Source organism: Urtica dioica, chromosome 7, assembly GCF_054948205.1.
Source record: "Urtica dioica subsp. dioica isolate 48M chromosome 7, U.dioica_male_clone48M_v1_H2, whole genome shotgun sequence".
In the NCBI taxonomy this organism is placed as follows: domain Eukaryota; kingdom Viridiplantae; phylum Streptophyta; class Magnoliopsida; order Rosales; family Urticaceae; genus Urtica; species Urtica dioica.
This window is the reverse complement of record NC_142762.1, coordinates 30,470,503-30,491,707: the sequence shown is the minus strand read 5'-3', so window position 1 is coordinate 30,491,707 and position 21,205 is coordinate 30,470,503. Positions and strand designations below refer to the sequence as shown.

At 35.3% G+C, this 21,205-nt stretch overlaps 3 protein-coding genes across 7 annotated transcripts; 1 reads left to right on the top strand and 2 right to left on the bottom strand.

Moving 5' to 3' along the window:
• Nucleotides 1-665: 665 nt before the first annotated feature.
• On the bottom strand, nt 666-4,318 carry LOC149390760 (phosphorylated adapter RNA export-like protein). 4 transcript variants are annotated; one of them, XM_089621473.1, is made up of 6 exons: nt 4,103-4,311; nt 3,706-3,804; nt 3,146-3,427; nt 2,831-2,936; nt 1,290-1,442; nt 666-1,190 (listed from the first exon to the last, which is right to left on the bottom strand). In XM_089621473.1, the coding sequence occupies exons 3-6, from the start codon at nt 3,412-3,414 to the stop codon at nt 909-911; spliced, it is 810 nt and encodes a 269-aa protein (XP_089477599.1). In that variant the 5' UTR covers nt 3,415-3,427; nt 3,706-3,804; nt 4,103-4,311; the 3' UTR covers nt 666-908. The 4 variants fall into 4 exon arrangements, with proteins under 4 accessions (XP_089477599.1, XP_089477598.1, XP_089477597.1 ...); XM_089621472.1 differs by having other exon boundaries at nt 3,709-3,804; XM_089621471.1 differs by lacking the exon at nt 3,706-3,804 and having other exon boundaries at nt 680-1,190; nt 4,103-4,318.
• A 4,265-nt stretch (nt 4,319-8,583) lies between these two features.
• On the bottom strand, nt 8,584-12,800 carry SHH1 (SAWADEE HOMEODOMAIN protein). Of its 2 annotated transcripts, none has more exons than XM_089620153.1 (9): nt 12,480-12,800; nt 11,872-11,957; nt 11,686-11,731; nt 11,426-11,543; nt 9,980-10,055; nt 9,505-9,556; nt 9,211-9,354; nt 8,989-9,112; nt 8,584-8,894 (listed from the first exon to the last, which is right to left on the bottom strand). In XM_089620153.1, the coding sequence occupies exons 1-9, from the start codon at nt 12,537-12,539 to the stop codon at nt 8,863-8,865; spliced, it is 738 nt and encodes a 245-aa protein (XP_089476279.1). In that variant the 5' UTR covers nt 12,540-12,800; the 3' UTR covers nt 8,584-8,862. The 2 variants fall into 2 exon arrangements, with proteins under 2 accessions (XP_089476279.1, XP_089476278.1); XM_089620152.1 differs by having other exon boundaries at nt 8,993-9,112; nt 12,480-12,798.
• Nucleotides 12,801-18,151: 5,351 nt separating this feature from the next.
• On the top strand, nt 18,152-20,633 carry LOC149390758 (15-cis-zeta-carotene isomerase, chloroplastic-like). Its single transcript, XM_089620151.1, has 4 exons — nt 18,152-18,719; nt 18,965-19,111; nt 19,191-19,400; nt 20,285-20,633. Exons 1-4 carry the CDS (start codon nt 18,318-18,320, stop codon nt 20,618-20,620), a joined length of 1,095 nt encoding a protein of 364 aa, XP_089476277.1. The 5' UTR covers nt 18,152-18,317; the 3' UTR covers nt 20,621-20,633.
• Nucleotides 20,634-21,205: the final 572 nt, after the last annotated feature.

Genomic DNA, 21,205 nt, shown 5'->3' with positions numbered 1-21,205 from the left:
TGCCCGTGGGCGACAGCATCTTCTACGAGGCTTTATTGGGTTTCTTCAGATGAAGCCATTTTAGGGTTCTTTTTGTCGGACACTTTTTCTTCATTTGAAGTTCTAGGGTTCAAGAATGAAAAAAAAAAAAAAAAAAAAAAAAAAAAAAAAAAAAAAAAAAAAAGGAGAATAGGAGAGTAAGAAAAGGGTGTTAGGACGGCCGTTTGAAATGAAAAGAAATAAATAAGATGAAAAGGAAATAGTGAGAATATTAAAGAAAGGATAAATCTATAGTTGCACCACCCAATTTCAAGTAACTACTCGGAGATGTGGAATTTTTTAAATATAGAAAAGCGAAATTCTCCAAATTTTACTGATAGACGTGTTTATTTCCCAAATGAAAAACAAATATCAGAGCTAAGCGTGAGAGTGAATAGCCACTGAGAGGTACACATCTTGAAGACCGTTGGGAAGCTGAGAGGATATGGAGAAGGTTGGGATGGGTTTCCTGTGCCATATTTTTGCTTGTCGACGCCAAATTAGAACGAGGAATTCGATAAATTTATTTGCGTATATTGCACACGTGCTTAAAAAGGGATTTGATACCTTTTTTATGTTTACCATTGATACATGCTAACAAAAAGTCTACATAACTGAGTATACTTGGGAAAACTCCTAATTTCTGGCAAGGCTAACAATATTGTTCAAAATGAGCCAAAACGATGAACAATTAGAATATTAAAGTAATTTTCATTTATCAAAATTTCATCATTTAAGTACACGCCACGATTGTTGCATCTCATAAAACAATACAAATCCCCTTTGCACTCCCAACACCCATCTCGGGAAAAACATGCTGCTAAGAGTTTTCTTTTCTATCTTTCTTTCATTTTCCCTTCAAAACCAGAAACAAAAACAAGACGATTCACTTACACAGTCAAAGCCAGTGAATCATCTTTTAGATCACCTCCGAGCAGGTCATCATCGTAAGAAACAGGCACCCTCAACCTCTCATGCACGGGCACTCGTTTCTCAACCTCATTTGACTTCCGTTCCTCGTTCTGTGGTTCAGATTTCATAACCTGTTCATCACCTGAATCATTTGTAGTCATTGCTTTATTCAACGAGACATTACTCATGCCCTGAGATGAGCCGTCCTTTTCCTTCCCTTGATGAACCGCTGGCTTCATATTTGGTCGCTTGAATTGTTTCTGCACGAGGATTAAATTAAAGAAAAGAAAAGGTTAAAAAAACGCATAATGTATAAAATGTTCTTGATGGGATCAGATGAAGCAAAGTCATTCTTGCACCTCGAATTCCCTGGCTTTGTTCATGATCTCCTTGAAAGCTTTCGGTTCGCGTGATTTGATGATGCTCCATAGAATGCCGCCACCTGTGCGAGATCGCCTTCCATCCGAAGTCATCTGACCTCCACAAGCCTGTACTGCATCCACCTGATTCAACTTTAAACTTGTTAAGACCCCCATACGAATAGATTCATTCTTTGAGAGAGAGAGAGAGAGAGAGAGAGAGAGAGAGAGAGAGAGAGCAACTAGACATGGTTTAAGAAAAAAGGAAGATTAAGATTCGTCAGTTGTGAAAGTAAATAGGAAATGGTGTATAATGATATACTATAAAGATGAGTTCTCAGATAAATTTTTATCCATAACATACAAAAATATGTCTCCCACCATATCATATGACATTATCACTACGGAAAAAAAGTGTTTGTTAGCCATCACAAAGACAAAAGAGGTTTTGCTCAAATGACTCCTTCACTCACCAAAAAAAAAGTTGTCTCAATCTAAAGCGTGTCTATTGTTCAAAAATAATACAAAAAGAAAAAGAAAGGAAACGCAACTCTTCTAAACGAACTGTAATCACCCAGTAGAAAATGCAATCATTGAAGCGCTGCAAATGTGGCTATAGCGCAAATCAAAAGGCTTCATAAATATAAATTGTCTTTGATCAAAAGACTTCTTAAATATAAAATGTCTTAAAAGGCTCCTTCATCGTGTTTTTTAAAATCTTGAAAAAATTGGATGCGTGGATGCTTATAAGCAATTGATTAAAAAGAAAATAAACAAAAAAAAAAACCACCTACAGAAATATCATATCACGAAGATTCATCCAGGGAACATCAGAGCTCAATGCAGAGGACTTGAAGGATCAAAATAGCATTTACTTCTACAAGAGATATCTGCAAGTGTTGGGAAATACCATTTTATTAGAAAGTAAAAAACCACTAGATGGCTAGCTGGACCAGGGAAAGCATTTCCTGTCCTCGGGCTGACCCCACAATCAAATATGGCCATTTTTCTCACCGTTCATTAGAAGGCTGGTTTCAAAATCTGAATTTGGAGGGGTATGATAAAGGAGGGTGGTGAATTATATTTAGTAAAGAAAAGGTTCGGAAAGCAAAACCAACCCTACATCCAAGAACAAAATGTGTACAAAAACAGCAGAAAGGGGGGATTCAACAGAACCTAGAACGACAACTCAAATTCACACAAATCGAGTTCTGGTACTGTTTAGGATTTCCATCTTGATTAAAGTAACTGCTCAAGAATATAAACACATAAAGACTCGAAATGCTGTACAGACGGGAATCATCTCGAGCAAAGGGAGCTAAAAAATGACTGTGTAACATATTTCACGACGGCCGCAAAGAAGAAACATGAGATATTCATTACTTGCAAACATTGTAAAAAAATAATAATAATATTCAAAGAAGGGGGAAAAATGACCAACATCAATGGCCTGTGAACCAGTTCTTCATTCTCGATGTCATTCAATAGTATATTTATCTAATTTCTAGTATGATTCCAGAGAAGTGAAAAGAATTCAATACCTCTTTTACAAGATCGCATAAAGCTGAAACCCCCAGACATCCAACAGCAGTGTAAACCATGTATGATTTCTTCTCCCTCAAACGCCTACACGTATCCAACACAAACCTGAAAAGCACAAGACTTCAACAGCTTCAATCACAGACAAGCAAGAGATTGTTGCACCATCTTAGCAGCAAGCTTCTTTCGGAATTTACAAGCTAATTTAAAAGGAAAAAAACCTCACTATGCATTTAGAAAGAAACATCAACAAAATGAGCTCCAAAAACAAAACTCTAGATGGGTTCATAGTGCTTCAATAAAGATATGCACATTACCTGTTTATATCTGTGATATTAGGATCGCCATGTTGAACATTCTTCTTTCGCTTGTTCCTCTTCTTGTTTGCTCTCCGCTTTTGATTTTTGCTTTGTGATTTTTGACTGGTTGGGTTCTCGTTGACATCATTGGTTCGATCCACGTCATGCCGAGAAACGTCGCCCAATAGTTCCCCTTCTTCCACATCAAGCATTTCGACATCATCATCGCCATTCTCAAATATGTCCTCTTCGTTTAACGCATCCAATATGCTCTCTCCACCTTCCATGTAATGATTCAAACTGCAAATCAATACCATACAACCAAAAATATCAAGCCACATACATTAAGGGTATCATAATTTAAAAACTGAGCTAAAATTGAAAATAAAACAGAAAGTCTCCAAAATGTATCTCGAAAGTTCAAAGTACTCCACCATTCTTTAACCTTAGTATAAAAAAAAATTATTCTGAAATTATATATATGCACATGGTTTACATCAATCCAATTAAAAAAAAAAAAAAAAAAAAAAAAAAACACTACTCCAGAACACATTTAACCACTAGGTGAAATAACTCACTACCAATTGAAAAATTGTCAGCTCCTCGTAGTAGTTCTTTATGCCCAATCACAGTTACATTCCACAAAATTCTACGTGTTTCATGAATTTCACACCAAACTGCACACACAAAAATCACACGTAGGCAAATCTCATTCTATCTACTCTACAAATACAACAAAAAAACGAACTACCCAAATCATCACAGAATCGAAACCTCCTATCAGAAGTCAGATAAAAATATAAATAAGTAAATAAAAAACCCTAAGCCAGAACGATGTGAGCACAAAAGAGCTGACACCCATGCTGCCATTTCAACAGCGTTCAAAAACCATAAATCCTAACGGATAGCCAAACACTCACATGTGATCCTCAGCACTACAAAATTCAAACCAAAAACAACAAACGGATTAGATACCTGTTTCTGAGCGAGTTAGCTCTGAGGCTCGACTCAAAAAAGGCCCAGACGGACTCCGATCTCCGGCTCACGGCAGTCGATGGAAAGCAGAGAGAGAGAGAGAGGACTGGGCTACGGTGACTTGATAGGGACAAGGACAGTGAAGCGAAGCGGCGTAGGGGAGAGGGAAATGGAGAGGGAGGAACGAAACAGGGCTTATGAATTATACTAATAATATTTACCAAATTAATTCTCTCATATATGTTCTCATTCTGATTTCTGATACAACATTTTCACATCCTTTACGATAAATTACATATTTACCCCTTAAAATGTTGCACGTCTAACAATTTACTCGTTCAGTAGTTTTTTTTTTAAATCGTTCTCCTTGATCATTTAAATGCTTGCAGCAATCCTCCTTCTATTAATTTTTTAATGGTGTTAATTTTTTTTTACACGTGTTATGTGCTACTAAATCATTTTACCAAAAGAGGCAATTAGGTCAGTATCATTTTGGAGGTGTCAAACACAAATTCGAACTCGTCGGGCGCTTGAAGGAGAGGCCGTCGCGGATGATCCCGCTGGACGAGTCCGCTGGGAACAACGTCGTGGCCGCCAAGGCCGGCCCAAAGTCACCGTGGGCTCTAGGCGATTCAATATTTTGGGGCCCTATAATACTTATAAAAATTTAAATTTTCAGAGTAAAAATGTAATTTTTTTAAAAAATGGGCCAAAAGTGTAAATTTTTAGGGTAAAAATGTAAATTTTCTTAAAAATAGGTAAAAAGTGTAAATTTTTTGGGGCCCATCCACATATGGGGCCCTAAGCCTGGGCCTAGCCCGCCTTAGCCCAAGGCCGGGAGTGGTGGCCGCCCAACTCTATGCCGCCTACAATCAGGTCAATGTGGAAATTACGAGGAAGCTCTTTCGAAGAAGACCGACCTTCGAGCTCTTCGACAGCGTCAAGGAGAAGATGATGGTCGCGACCGAAAATGCGGGAGAATCTCGAGAAGAAAAAGGCCGAGCAAATTGAGGGGTGAAAGAAAATGTGGTGGCACTGAAGAGACAGAAGAAGAGTGTGGGGGGAGAGGAAGACTCTTCAATGGAGGAGCCGCAGAGTAGGCGATGGTGGTAAGGTCGTATATTGACCGATCTAGGAATTTACGAATTTTCAAGCACTTTGGTTAATTTTCTTACATCGTGATATCATTGTCACGAAATACAAAATTTAGTGACACCGATATCACAAATTTTTTTATTTTGTGACACCTTTATTTCAAAATTATGTATTCATCATACTAGTGTCATGAAAAGCTGCGAAGTATATAACAATCTTGGTACACCTTAATAAGTAATAAATTTGTCAAATTTTAAGTTTTGGTTAAATTTGAGAATGCCACTTATTTTATTAGTAACATTGATATCAAAACATATTTTGAACCTAAATTAAAGTATTAAACCTGTATTAACCTAAATTAATATACACCACCATAATGTAGATTATAACCTATTATACTAAATTCATTTTATTGACATATATTGAATAAAGTTCAAAAATCATATTTAGAGCATTTTAAAAAAATGTATTAAAAAATTAGTTTTTGGACGATCATAATTCAACATTTAAACTTGATTCGAATTTCGCTTATTCAACATATCATAATTCTTTAATTAGATTAAGGGACTTTATGGAGTATTGACACATACGAACAAAGATTAAAGATTTAAACATTGGGTTCAAAACAGTATAAAAGTTTCTTAATTTTCATTATCGATATCCATTGATTCAACATAAGTATTGATATATTGAAAATTTCTCGATTCATATGTTTTTATGTTTTATACTCTATGCAATACGTACTTCTTAATACATTTTGGATCCATTGAATATCTTTTAATATTTACCATTCGTGAGAATTACAAACTACAATATTACCCTTTTACATGATAGTTATTAATTCATTCAACTCCTTTGTTGTTTGTGAATAAGCACGAGCATTCTCAGTAAAATGTAGCTAACACATCAAAATGCTTGAAATGCTTGATTCAATTAGAGAACTCAATGAATACTAGGTATACTTAATTTATTCACACTACTAAAGAACAAAGCATTAGGTGATACATTGCATTTCGACAATCTTTTTCATGAATTATATATCTATAAGCACTCATAACTCCAACATGAATAACTCATTTCGCCAACTGTCTATCCAATAGTCACTAAAAGGAACATTGATTAGTAAAATATTAAATGAATTTAAATAGCCATAAAAATTATATCGCATCTCGGGATTGATGTTACTATGCGTGTATTCATACATAGTAGTAAATTGTTTTAACTCTAAGTATTGAAAACTACACTAATTTTATTCAATATCTTTTTTGGATATCTAAGAAGACTTATAAAGTCTCTTTTCTCTATATTTCAAAGTCAAACATCATGAGTTCTCCTAACGAAGCAATTTTTCTCTTGATCCTAACATTGTGAATAGTGTTTTAAACAACTTAAGAATAGATGTTATGCAGATATATACTTAAATTGTTACATGTTATGAATTTTTCAAGACAAAGGCTAACAATCATAAACACACACTTGATAGTAAGAAAAAGTGTTTCAAGTTTCAACTCTATGGATTCCTGAATTATGCATAACGATGAATTTGATAAGGATGTTGTACAATAAGTAAAATACATCAGTTACATCTATTTGAGGTCATCAATTCGAAAAAATTGCCATATCCAGCCTTCGTTCGATCGGATCCACGCACCACACGTTTCAATATGCTACTGAGAACACATCTGGCTCTGATCTTGTGGTTCTACCGCAAGGTTTCCTAAGAGTTGCAGAACTCATCTCGTTTGAGAGATGTGTTGGGGAGGTTGAAGAGACCTCGAGTCTCTCAACTACCTTGCCATGAAAGTGTAGCTTATCCCCAATCGTCGTCATCCTCTACTTGAGTAGGTCCAAACATTGCAACTCAAATTTGATGCCCCCTAGTTGTTCACCCACTACTATCACACGAGCTGCTATCGTATTGGTTGACATCGTCACAACATCGACGATCTAATACTAAGAGTAATTCCAATGAGGGTTGCCCATGCTTAGTTGGAGTTTAGGTGGAAAGTAACTCAAATTGTTATTGCATTGTGAGAAACTTAGAATGTCATCATCATTATGTCAATGGTGCTCATATATGGCACTAATGTTCACCAATATTTTTATATAAAAATAATATAAAGTGGATATAAAATAAATAAATAAAAAATAATAATATGTCTTAAAATAATATTACAGTTGACAACTTTTATGAATGCTCACATTAGAATATTTTATCTAAAAAAAGTCCATTAGTAATATAAAAATAATTTTTAATAATATATAGTATTTGTGATGATGTGTCGTATGAGTGATCATCTTTTAGCATTGGAGTTGCTCTAATTTCGTGGATTTTGTGTACTTGGTAAAAGATAACATAATTCGTAATTGTATTGAATAACAAAGAGTCACCTGGCCTATCAAGAAGACCACTGCTCTCTCATTTACTACAAAATATGAGTAAACAAAAGACCTCATTTTTTCACTTGTTCCCATTATTACATTAACGAAAATGACATACCACAAATATTCTAAATGGGTCAGTAACAAAAATGTAAAATGACAACAAAATGGTGAACCGGCCACGTAGATGAACCGGATTGGGGTTTTATCTGTTGTGTTCCTAACATTTTACATCAGCTGTGTTCTTGACAACTTACAATACTGCTATGTTTGTAATCGTGTATATATATATATATATATATATATATATATATATATATATATATATATATATATATATATATATATATATATATGTGGCATAAATAGCTAATGATTTCAAAAATATACTTAAATAACTACTCTTTTTTTATAAAAAATATTTAATGTTGAGTTTTGTCGCACCGTTAAATAAAGTCGATTAAGTTTGACGGAAACACAAGTGCCACCCTCAGATTAAACATTAATAATATCACTTTTATAATAAAAAAAAATGTAATTAAAAACGACTTTTATATCATATTAAGCTTTGATGATATTATTAAAACGATTTAATATCTATTTCTTAAACTAATCAAGCATTAGTAATATATATTTTAGAAAAATGCTTAATTAATAATTTAAATAACTTTGCTTAACGGTGCAACAAATTTAAATCTAAAATGAAGTATTTTATCCGCAAAATATATATATATATATATATATATATATATATATATATTTAAGTGCATGTTCATAAAAATATTAAATATTTATACCGTCATTTCATCTAGATATATGTATATATTTTCTCTCTGTAAATTTCCAGATCACAAATGATATAGCAATTCACAAAGTTGAATGTCGGAAAGAGAGATAAATTATGTGTATTGGTGCTCAATGTGATTGATATTTTACTTGAAAACTAAGTTAGCTAGTTCAATGTGCTCAATGTATTGGTCCTCGTCAGTGACTATTTGTCCAATTTTGTTTTTTTTTTTCATAAAGTGTACAATCACATACTAGCAGGACCCTACTATCCTTGGAGAATGTACTCGAGATTAACCATTGAGACGCTAGGCATGCGCTATATTAACACCGTAATATACAACACTTGTAAGTAAGATCTGCAAGTGAAGCTTCAAGTTGACGCGAATAGGTAAACCGTCGAGGAGCGTTTGTTGATTCCTATTTCCTCACAGTCAGCTCAAACTTAATCGAACAAAATGCAAGCCGAGCATTTCCTATTCAGCTAAGACGACGGTCTACGGCAGAGTCTCTTCAAAAGAACACTTTCCTGCAAACATACAAGCAAAACACTTACCGGCTATTTTTAAACTGTCATGAACAAGAAAAGCAATTTCAGAGAAGGGAAAGAAATAAAAACACACTTGCCTCAGTGTCGTCATGATCGTACCGAACCAAGAAAACACATCTGCATCCTCTTATATCGTGCAATCTCCTTTGGATTTCTAATACGTGAGCATCGAAATAGCATGCCCCGTTTTTCCTCTCCTGAAATTTCCGTACTTGTATGAGACGATGTAAGAGAAATCTGAGAGCTTAAATCCCCTTTTGAAACAGAACCGTGACAAATTTGATTTTACAAGAACCTGGAAGCAGAGGACGAGATCTCCGACGTTGACTTTGTTACACTCGGAGTTCTCGAGAGGAATAGAACGCTCTCGTACAGCTCTTTTTATGTTGACCCACTCATCCTCTTCTGCTCCAAATCCAGCATATCGGACACGAGCTTCCTTTACAAAATATCGTATTCATACACAATTATTACAATGGATGTAAAAACATGTTACAGGGTAGCTAAATTTTATAGTTTGCTATGTGGTGTTCCTCCAGGAATTATACGTGACATTATGCAGAGCTGTGGATTAATAGAAATTACTTACGGGTTCACCCGTACTGAGAAATCTGTGAGCAAGGAAATAATCAACGTCGTACCTGCAACGCCAAGAACATTCAGTACTGAAATCAATCACATCATTTTTTTTATTGCAATCTTCGTTGCATACATGAGTTTTTTATGGAAAAAATAATCTTTGTTTTTCTAAGGTAAGACTAAGACGGGGTTGGGTTCTCTGCTCAAATGAATCGCTCTGAGAGAAATTTTATTTGACTTAATTACCGAGACAGTAAATAAATTTGTAGTGTCCCTTGCGAGAATGAACTCCTCTTGTTTCTTTTCAACCCCCAGCCAAACCCTACCATTTTTTTGGGACCCTGAAATTCTCGGTGAATTCCGTAATCCTAGATCTCAAGCCTTTTAAGGTTACCTACCAGATTGGGTTAAATCTCTTTTAGACTTTTGAAAGAACGATCACCCAAATTTAACTGTTGAAAACCAATATTAAAAAAAGATCTTACCACGCCCCATCTTTTGAAGACCTTGCCTCAAACTCGAACTTTGTCAAGTCCACCTTCTTCTCTTCTGCTTTTAATTCTTGAAGAAAAAGATATACAAAATCAAATTTCCATATAATGCATTATTAAAATAAGTACATGCATATCTTTGTACCAGTGGATAATCATAGTGTTGTAAGAGTAGCTAAATATCGGGACACACTTTCTAAACACGGGCTTAATATAAGCTTATTTCTTTTCTTTTTTACCATTCACTAGTTTTTTTTTAAAGAAAAAGGAAATTTTATTAATAACTAGATAATTCCCAGAAAGAGGAAGAACAAAAACTCAGAAAAACAAGAAAGACCTAAACAGCGGCCAGACCAAACTGAATTTTTACCATTCACTAGTTGGCAAAGCATCCTTTAATATACTACTTAAAATCTCGACCTATGTTATTGTAAGCAAGGTCGAGGTTTGGGAATACCAAAAGCCTTTCAAAGCGCCGTCTTTGCAACTGAGGAGCAAGAAGAAACCTCGATCTTAGTGCAGTGCTGATGAAGCGTCGTGACAAAGAGTATAGGGAACATCGAGAGACAACCTCGAGGAGGGGTCTCATTTACTAGGTTTTCGAACTAGAGGAAGGTTATCGAGATCTGCTATGGCCCAGGATTCGATCTCGAACGGAAGTTCCACCAATCTTTCACAGAGCTTAATCTCCCATCTTTTTGGAGAGGCTAAATTTTATTGTGATTGATTATTGGCTCCTTTCCTCATTAACCAAGGATTACAACCTAATGGGCCGTGTCCAAAACCCTAAACCTAATTACATTAACTATACCCTGATTGCATAAATAGTTAAATCTTCATCCGGGATAGTAAAAGTGCAGACCTTTAAATTCTAATTCCTAACTTTCAGGCGACACCAATACAGAGCAACTGCATGTACTATCATCGAAATATGAATCTCAACCTTCACGAACCTTCCTTTATGATTGGCAAGATCATTGTAACAAATTCCTAGGGTTGACACTATCTAGTCTGTGATCTCCCTTGTGCTAGATTTTATGAAAAACAATTCCCTAAGGTAATGGGGAGCTATGTTGCAATCTCGGCATCCTTGTTAGTTACTTAGATCTTAGCTCCCATGTCTTTCGCATCACTCACTCTCACTCTCAATCTCTCTCTAATTGATGAGAACCGGGCCTTTTGACCATGGAAAGCTTCTTACTTTTCAGAAGACAGTACATATGGTTTTCGTGTTGATCCAACTTTCAGCATTGAGAACCTCAAAGAAGAGTTTCTTAGACACATTATATCTATCTACCATCAAGAAAACAATGCAACTAAAGAATCAACATGACAGTCCAATGCCATACTGACCCAAAAAAAACCCTACTATACCACTGGTTTGATATAAAGCTGCTTCAGGAATCAACAATGGAGAGTATAAAAGAAAATGTGGATCACCTTTACACATTTCGGGCTTTTCTAACTCCTTAACTGGGGGAGAGGCTGCTGGAATCTTAGGCGCTAATCTGGGCCCATTTGCTGATTCTTGCTTTTGACTCTCAAACCATTTCTGAACCTGACATTATCCGAAACTTGAAAGGATTATAGACCAATATAAAATAAGAGGACATTAATGAAGAAGACGCGCGAAAAAAATAAAAGCAGTGTGAATCGTGGTTATTACAGTACAATAAGAGAAAGAGAAAAAACCCAACCACCTCAATCCATTTTACAAGTGGCTTCCCAGCCCGTCCGGAGGATCGACTGTAGACACGTAACATCCAAAAAAACATAACTCATTGTCTGGGAAAACACTCTAAGAAATACCAGCATGTATACAAACACACACACATATAATTGTATAAATTTAGAACCGCAACATGGGAGAAATGAGCTTTCTTTACCTAAAACGTGTGGCTATGGTCTGACAAAACTCCTTGTCCAAAACATTATCTCCCGAGTCGTTCAGCAATTTCTCCATTTTCTCAATCTGTTTGCAAGTAGAGAGAAAATACTGATTATTCTACAGCCACCCCTTATCTAAATACTAAATATTACAGCAACTACCTTCATTCCTTAGATCTTAACACTTATGCCATCAAACTGATAATATTTACAACTCTATGAAGAAACGAAAACGGCAACTTCTTTTCATGTGAGCTTCTAGATGTTAGAGCTCACTGTTAGCTGTGATCAAATGCTTGTAGTTAATTATCTTCAATTTTTCACGTGCTAGAGCTTCACGTTGCCTAATTGCCATCTATAAGAATTTTAAAGTACGTTTTTTTTGTTTTCCGAAGCCAAGGAAATCGACAATGCACTTATATATTATGTAAAACTGAATATATACGACATTTTGTTTGGGGAAATTTTCTATACAAAATGAAAAAAAAAATAATAATAATAATAATTGTTGAATCACAGCGAAAAAGAAAACCCCATAGATCAGTGCCATAGCTAAAGCAAGTATCAAAATTAAATGACTTGAGGGAATAAAGAGGAAAATAAATACCTCTGTCTTCGTAAATCCAGAGAAGAGTTTCTTCTCTCTGGGACGAAGACGATGATCCATGGAGAAATAAGCAAAACCCCTAGGGTTTAGCCAAATTTATGGGAGTCAACAATTCGATTCTGAAGAGAATAGCAAAAGCCCTAAAAACTGTAGAACTCAGACGCCATTGTTACTGACGCTGAATATGCGTTGTCGTCGAGTGATTTCTGTTTTGTTCGTTCATGTCCGTAAGTTTTTATCTTTTAATTTTATCTAGCAAAGGGAAATTAGAAAGAAAAAAAAAATGAAGAAACAAGCAAGAAACGAAACAAAATTCAGCAGAGTAGTTGGGGGGGATAGTTGCTGTAAAAAGGAAATGGAACCAGTATATTCTTTACCATTTTATCCCTATAATTCCTCGTTTAAGCTTTTTAAATTTTAACAAAATAGTCAAAATTATGGTGTTTAAATTTTTAAATAATTGGCTACGTAGTCATCTTAAACACTAGCAATTTGGTTTTAGTCAATCTTTCGTTAATTTCCCGTAAATAATCATCTTGCTTACGTGGCATCTTATTAATTGAATTAGTTTTACACATTTGGCCTTATTTATTACGCCCGCTAGTTAAATTAGGCATTTTTTTTTAATCTAACCGATTTGGAAAGATTTTTAACGTGTATTTGGAAATTTTCAGCGTTGACTTTAGCTAATTAGTTTCTATTTTCGTGACAATTCATTATGGATAAAATCTATAAATATATTCTTCATTTATTGATATTATTTGTTTTCATTTCAGTGATTATTTTGATCACCGCGCAAAAATCTTTGAATTTTACAATTCTTTTGTCTTTCATATATTCATAATTTTAGAACGTCCAAAATATTTCCAGAATTTTTTTCAGTTTATTTACACGAATATACTGTAAATATGCTTTGTATTTACAATGCATTTACGATGAAACAATTGGTATTAACTATAAATCAACGTCGTATTTACAATACTGGATGAAATTGACCAAAAATAAAAAGGACCATTTCCTAGTAGCATATGTGCATACCCATTAACCCATATATAGATCTAATTTTTTAAAAAACAACATCTAATTTTTCTAAAAAATGACATCTAAAAAATCGTTGGGTTTATGCAAACCCACCAAAACCCTAACAAGCAAAACAATGGGCATTAAGTGGAAGTTTTATCGCCGTGGGCGTCGTCGGTTCTCCGGAGGTTCAGCTCTGATCCTGAAAGCCAGCGCGTGATCGAAGCGAAGACCCAAATCATAGCGCCGCGGCTTCGCTGATGAAGGTTTAATTACTAGCAAAAAAAATCATAATGAAATCTTCGTGATATAAAACATTCCAATAATTTTAGAAGTGCATTAAGAAAACTCTCCAAACAAATATACCTGGAGAAGAGGAGCTGGAATTTTTTTGTATGGATATGATGGAGGTACATACGTAAGAAAAAAGAATTGTTGATACGAAAATCAAAATCTTGCCCTAAGAAGAAGACTGAAAGGAGATTATAATACAAAGAATCAGAAGAAAAGTGAGGAAGTGGAAATCACCTTGGGGCAGACTTTAGACGGCGGTGGGGTGAGGTTGACGTACTTGAAACAGAGGAATCCGTGACGCTCGACATTCGTGTGTGAGGCACGACCTAATCGTCGTCGACCACCATTAATTACGAATTTCGATTCATTTCCGACCGCCATCGACCTAATCGCCGCCTCCAAGAGGCGGAGGCTATGGAGAACCAAAAGAGCTTCCTCACGCTCGGAATCTCCGGAAAGGACGATCGAGGCGAGAAATTTAGCGACGCCGGAGGATTGGAGCGACAGTCTGTTGGCCTCACTCTCGACGGCGATGGATCTGAGTCGACTGAGTCAATCAATCGGATCATGAAAAAAAAACAGTTCACCATTTTTTTTATTCTTTGAACGCTTAATGAGAGGGGAGAGAGAGACACTTTTTTTATGGGTATTTATTGAGTTTTAAATCATCACTCAATTTGTGCGAGTAGTTATGACCGAATATTTGTTTTCCATTTAAATTAATAGGCTGAAAATAATGGGCCGAAATTTGACTGGGGTTATTTGAGGTCATTCACGTCTTTTAACATGTTGTTAATAAATTGTTGTGGCTATTAACAGAAAATTAACAAAAAGTTGGCTAAAACCAAAACCTCTATAGCTGCGTAGCTATATACCTATATAACCTTTAAATTTGTTGACACTTTCAATAAATTTGTTGACCCTATGTACAAGCCATATCTCGCTGTAAAATAATTCAATGACATAGTTTAAAAAAAAAAATTGACGCGTTATTGATATTGATACTTGCACAGTTTTATTTTTAAATTTTGACTATTTTTATTATTGTAGAAATTTTTTAGCTATTTTATAAATATATTATTTTTAATTGACTATTTAGTTAGAACACTTTTTCCTAAACTAATGATCAATAGGAGCTGCAAATGATGACTGTTGCGATTTTTACGCGCGCAAGTGCACGTGTCGCTCAAGTAATATATTGAATTAAGTACGAGTGTCGATCCCACGAGAAAAAAACTTAATTAACAAACAAATCAACTAGCACGGATTGAACTTAAAGGAGAGATGGAAAGATGTCACAAATTATTGACAAGTTCTAACGCAAATAAATAGCAAACCACTCAAATAGTTGTTAGCAGAAAGAGAGGCTAAGGACCAAGACTTCACGGGTTTATTCAACGGTTTGGATGCACGAATTTCACGCACAATCAATAATCAACTCACTAAACTTTGCTAATCGTACTCACAAAATAATATTGCTAAATCTCTCTCGAGCATCTAACAACTTATATCAAAATTAGAAAAGTCTTCTCTCGATCTCAATCCCTAACAAAAACACGCATTGATATTAAGAGCATTCAAACGATTCTAAGGCAACCTAACTATCTCTAACCTAGAAATGCATCATAGTAATTCAAACCAAAACACTAACAACCTAATCTTTCTCAAGCATCAAGTTGAAGTATAAAATCATGAACAAGGTAGCTAATCTCGATCAAGCGTTAAAACGGATTTGAATTAAGCAAATCAGTAGAGAATGGAAATTGAACTTCAATATATTAAATCATATCCATAACCGAATCTTAAACCCGCTACGCCGTAGTCCTTAATGAAATTAGTTCATAGCGTAGCGAGAAAACAAAAAGAGAATGAGAGAATAGGAATAAGAAACCATAATTAAAAATTCAATTGTGACTTAAAATACGGGAGTTCAAGAGTAAATGAGAAGAATAAAACTGTAATTGGCGCGAATTGATGAAGAACGACTCTCCTCTTTTTCTCTATCTCTCCAAAACACGAAGTGAAAACAATAAAAAAAAAAAGAACTAAGATCCTTAAACAAGAGATTGAGAGGTGTATTTATAGGCCTAGGTCGAAATCCTTGGGTTTCTCTTAATTTTTCGGAGCAGACTGGATAATTAAAATTGATCCAACGGCTCCACGTTTCCTCTTTTTTTGTCTCGGCGGACATCGCGGCGCATGGTACGAGGGTCGCGCTGCGAGGTTGACATATTCGGGACTTCGTGTTCCGCGCCTCATGCTCGGAGATCGATTTCGGCGATTTTCGGAACCTCACGGCGCGGCGCACTTTTTCTTCCCGCGCGCACCGTTTTTGTAACGGCCATAACTCCTAGCTCCGATGTCCGATTCTTGAAAATAAATATGCGTTGGAAAGCTAAGAGGGAGCTCTATCCAATTATGGAATTGGATCATCCAAAATCTTTACTTAAAACTCTCAGAATTGTTCACAAGAGGACGTTGTATTTCTTCTTTGCTCTAACTTGGCGAAAAGTCTTCGAATCTTCTCAAAATTGCTCCGTTACTTCACGTGATGCTCTACTAATCTCCTTTATACCTCATTGGGCTCTAAAACCTATAAAACACACAAAAAAAAATCACAAGTACTCGAGAACAATCTCAGATTTAGTCGGGAAAATAGGATTTTTCCGCGTGATTAACGCACCTATCAAATACCATCAAACTTAAACCATTGGTTGTCCTCAAATAACAAAACAAATAACACAAAATAAAACACACAAAAGAAGTTACCTACACTAAATTGGTAAATCTCAATGCTTTGAGTAGGGTTGACCCCGCTCAGCCCATTGCGAGATTTCGTGCGGGACTTTGCAAGGGACCTTAACCTATTGTTGTTGTTTTTTTAGCTTGAGCTGTATTTCGTAATTATTTTCTTTGACAAGAAAATGATCTGGAACATGTCTAATAAATAGAAATTGTTTCTTAAACTCGTTTACTCTCTTGGTTGAATTAATGATCCAACTTATAACATCTCTAATTTTTTAATAGACAAAATAAATATTTTGGATCCAAATTTTACTATAAGGTTAATGAATGAGTTGTACATATTTGGTGCAAAAGTTATCCTCACAATGTGAGGCAATTTTTTTCTTAAACCCGTTACCATGGGGCTATTACTAGTTACATTGTATAAGGTCATGAAAATAATAAATATCACATAAATTTCACTCTTTTATAATTCATGTCGCCAATGTGGCTTCCTATATTTTTTTACTTCTTCTGAGAAGTGGCACTATTGATCAAAATTACGCGATATAAAGCGCAAGTTGCACAATTGACCATATTACATAATTTAGTACATATACATTAAGTTGAAAGATGATAAATCCTCCACGTGTAAGGGGACATGCATTTTTGCCGCCCAGAGGCAATGACCATTTGGCTTTCTATTCTTACCCTAAAGGCAATGACCATTTTGCTTGAATTCCAAGACTCATGCAATGAGTAATGGGACTCGTAAAATCAATCTTGAAATTTTTCGTCTATATATTGGAGGTTAACGGTACATTAAATAATTCCAATGTTAGAATGTCATTCAAATTTTTATTTTCTTCTCGAACGTGTTTTATAAAGTATGTTCTTATAGAACCAAATTCGAGTTCTAAATATTAAATAATGCATATATTTACAAAACTCCTAAAATTTAACATAACTAAATGATTGATTAGTAGAACTGATATACTCAATAAGTTCTCGTTCTAAGTTTAATAGGATAGTGTATATTTATTTGAGATAAAAACTTGCATGATAAATAAATAAAAATATGTATTTTGTGCTAGTTACAAATTAAGTATATATGAGTTAAAATATACTATATACAACATTGTAAAAATTATTAAAATTATAAATATATAAATAAGAAATATGTATTTTTGTGTGTTAAAAAATAAAGTTTTAGATAAGAAAAAAAAACAATTTAATTTGAATAGAATTTGAGAAATTGCTCAATTTACCACCAATTTTATAATTTTTTCCCACTTTCCACCAAAAGACTAATTTTTCTCAAAATGCCACCGAGATGTCAACATTGTTGACATCTATGTCAACAATGTTGACATCTCATAGTGAAGCGCAAAAAATAGATGTGAACATTGTTGACATAGATGGTGGCATTTTGGGAAAAATTAGTGTTTTAGTGGAAAGTGGGAAAAAATTATAAAATTGGTGGCAAATTGAGCAATTTCTCATAGAATTTTGACAGGGAATTGTTCTAGAGATTTCAGCTTCTTTATTAGTTGTTTTTATTTATTTATTTTTTTTTCATCATCCTACTTGTTAAACCCCGCCACGCCTCCCCACTCCCCAGCATAAATATTTCAATTCTCAAAAAGGTGAACTATAGTACAATACTTCATTGGCCTGCTTTGTCTTGACAATGGAATCATTAAAATTTGACCAATTTACGATAAACAATACCGTTTTTCCGAGGAAAAATAATCACCGTGAAATGCAAAAATTCCGATAATCGAAACCTCAATTCAATCCATGGCTTCCGCTTCCGTTGCCCTCCTCTCCGCCCCTATCACCGCTGCCCCTCGCCGCCTCAATCGCCAAACGCCTCGCTCGGCGACGAACCTCGCTTTCGACCAAACCCTAAGGCTTTGGAAGCCGGTCTCTCTCGGCCCCGAGCCCCGCGGATTCGTTCAGCGCCTCCGAACTCCTTCGTTCGAGCTGCGCGCCGTCGAAAGCTCCAAGACCTCTCCGCCGACCGTCGGCGAGGACTCGGCGGCGTTTGACTTGTCCGAGCAGAAGATATCGTCGTGGATATACTTCGCTGCGATTCTCGGGACCGTTCTGTATATACTGGATGTTGCTTGGCTGGATAACTCGACTGGATATGGAAAGACTTTCATCGATGCCGTTTCAGGGATTTCGGATAGTCCAGAGGTATCTTAACCACTATTCCAAATTACCTATCTTATTTTGCTTCGTTTCTCTACGATGAAACCTGTGTTAGATTGATATATCAAATTAGCGAGCTTATCTTTTTCGTTACGAATACTGAGATTCATTTTGTTTTGGTCAACCTTGCAAACGAATCTTTGTTGCGAAATAAAATATTGAAAGATCAAATTTGGGAAAAATTTGTTCGCTACTTTATCTTATGCAGTGGAGTTCTTCTGAATCCGCAGGTTGTAATGTTGGCCATAGTTTTGATATTCGGAAGCGTTCATAGCGGTCTGGCGAGCGTAAGAGACTCAGCCGAGAAGATGATTGGAGAGCAAGCTTTTCGGGTTTTGTTTGCCGGCACGTCCTTACCATTGGCTGTTTCTACCATTGTGAGTCTCTCTCAAATATTTGACTTATCAAACACTTGCTTTCTTTGCTTCCTGACTGGTTGGTTGCGTGGCGATTCAGGTGTACTTTATGAACCACAGGTACGATGGGCAACAGCTATGGCAGCTTCAGGATGTAATCGGGGTTCGTCAACTTGTGTGGATATCGTCTTTCGTCTCCTTTCTCTTCCTCTACCCTTCCACATTCAATCTCTTGGAGGTCGCGGCTGTCGATAAGCCCAAAATGCATCTATGGGAAACTGGGATTATCAGGATCACAAGGCATCCACAGGTGAACTAAACTCCCACATTCATCACCTGATTTAGTTTATTATTGATATTATTGGATGCGGTTATGCTCTTTTATTTTATAGTTGTAGATCATTAGGGGTCATGAGAGACTGGAATGAGTTAATTAGCTTAGCTCTTTTAGGGGTAAATTAGTCTACCTCTTGTTGTATCCCGATTTGGTATGATTATTGAGTTTATGATCGGTATAATTATGTAGTTGTGCTCTATATGATCCTGGGTCGTATTCGATACCACACAGTAGGAATCAATGTCAAATTTCAAAGAAAAAAGAAGGTCTTTTTTTTTTTTTTTTTGGCGAATAGTCCAAGAACTATTATGCGAGTGGCATTTCGCTCCCTTTACTAGTATATATGAGCATAATAGTTTTTAATGTATTGATTTGTATGTGTTGTGTTGGTCATCTTCATAAAAAGAAAAAAAATATATCTTTTTATGAAATTCAACTTGAATTACATTTATGTATTATAGTAACTTGTTCATAAAATTGAAAATATATATAACTAATACAAGATCTTACTCTGAAAATTCCAAATTTAACTTTTATGTAGTGTTTTTAGGGAGAGAATATAATTTCATTATTTCTTTCCCAAACTTAACAAGTTACTTGCACCCTTGTAAATGTGTTTTAAGCTGTTTAGGGTTGAATTTCATCCATAATTTTTTTAAAAAAATATTATTAGAAAGGGGTGAATCCTACAAAATCAATAGTTGGAGTGTACATATCTGCTCGAAAGTTGAAACGAGCAGACTTTATTATAAATGATCAAACTACCTCACTTAAAAGGCTTAAGTTTACTCACGAATCAACCCAATTCATTTTCAAAAGGAGTATCGTGTAATCATTTTGTCTTGTTTCGTTGATAGTTGGTAGGGCAGGTGATTTGGTGCATTGCTCACACAGTGTGGATAGGCAACTCTGTGGCTGTCGCGGCCTCGGTTGGCTTAATTGGTCACCACTTGTTTGGTGCGTGGAACGGCGACAGAAGGTTAGGCTTAAGGTATGGCAAAGCTTTTGAGGACGTGAAGAGCCGAACAAGCGTTGTCCCATTTGCAGCCATTCTCGACGGCCGCCAAAAGCTGCCCATAGATTATTACAAAGAATTTATTCGTTTGCCTTATATGGTTATCACTGCATTAACACTAGGAGCATATTTTGCACGCCCGCTTATGGAAGCAGGAAGTTCTGGACTTAACTGGTAAGTCCGGAAGAAAATAAATAAATAAACTTCCTTTTATTTTGGTTGCATTTAGTTCTACTTCTGTATGTATGTCTTGGTTAAACTTATTAGCTAGATTTAAATAAAAGTATTGCAGCTTCTCTTGCCCCAATCGGATTGTATAAACAGGAAAGATTCACCTATTGAAAATAAATCAGAGTTAATTTTGTAAAAAAAAATCTATATAAACCAGATTTTCTTTGACAATCACGCCATATATTTTTAATAACGACATTTGTATTATTATTGATATTGATAAAGAGTGGATAATACATAGGAATAGAAAACTCCAACATTACAAATGTGATTCCTTAAAGAAAGAGCACTAGTTTAAAACTAAAAGCAATACCATGATACAACGAGTGACGTAGGCGGTGATGGATATTAACGTTTGAACAAAAAATTTCATCATCAAATTTTGCTAAATTAACCACCATGTTTTGCTATTGTTTAAAATTTATTGATTGAGTAACTATTTCATAACAATAGCTCGAGGTATTCTTAGATAAAAGGACATTACCCAAAAGTACAAATATCTTTCAACATAGATTATAAGACCTCAAGATAA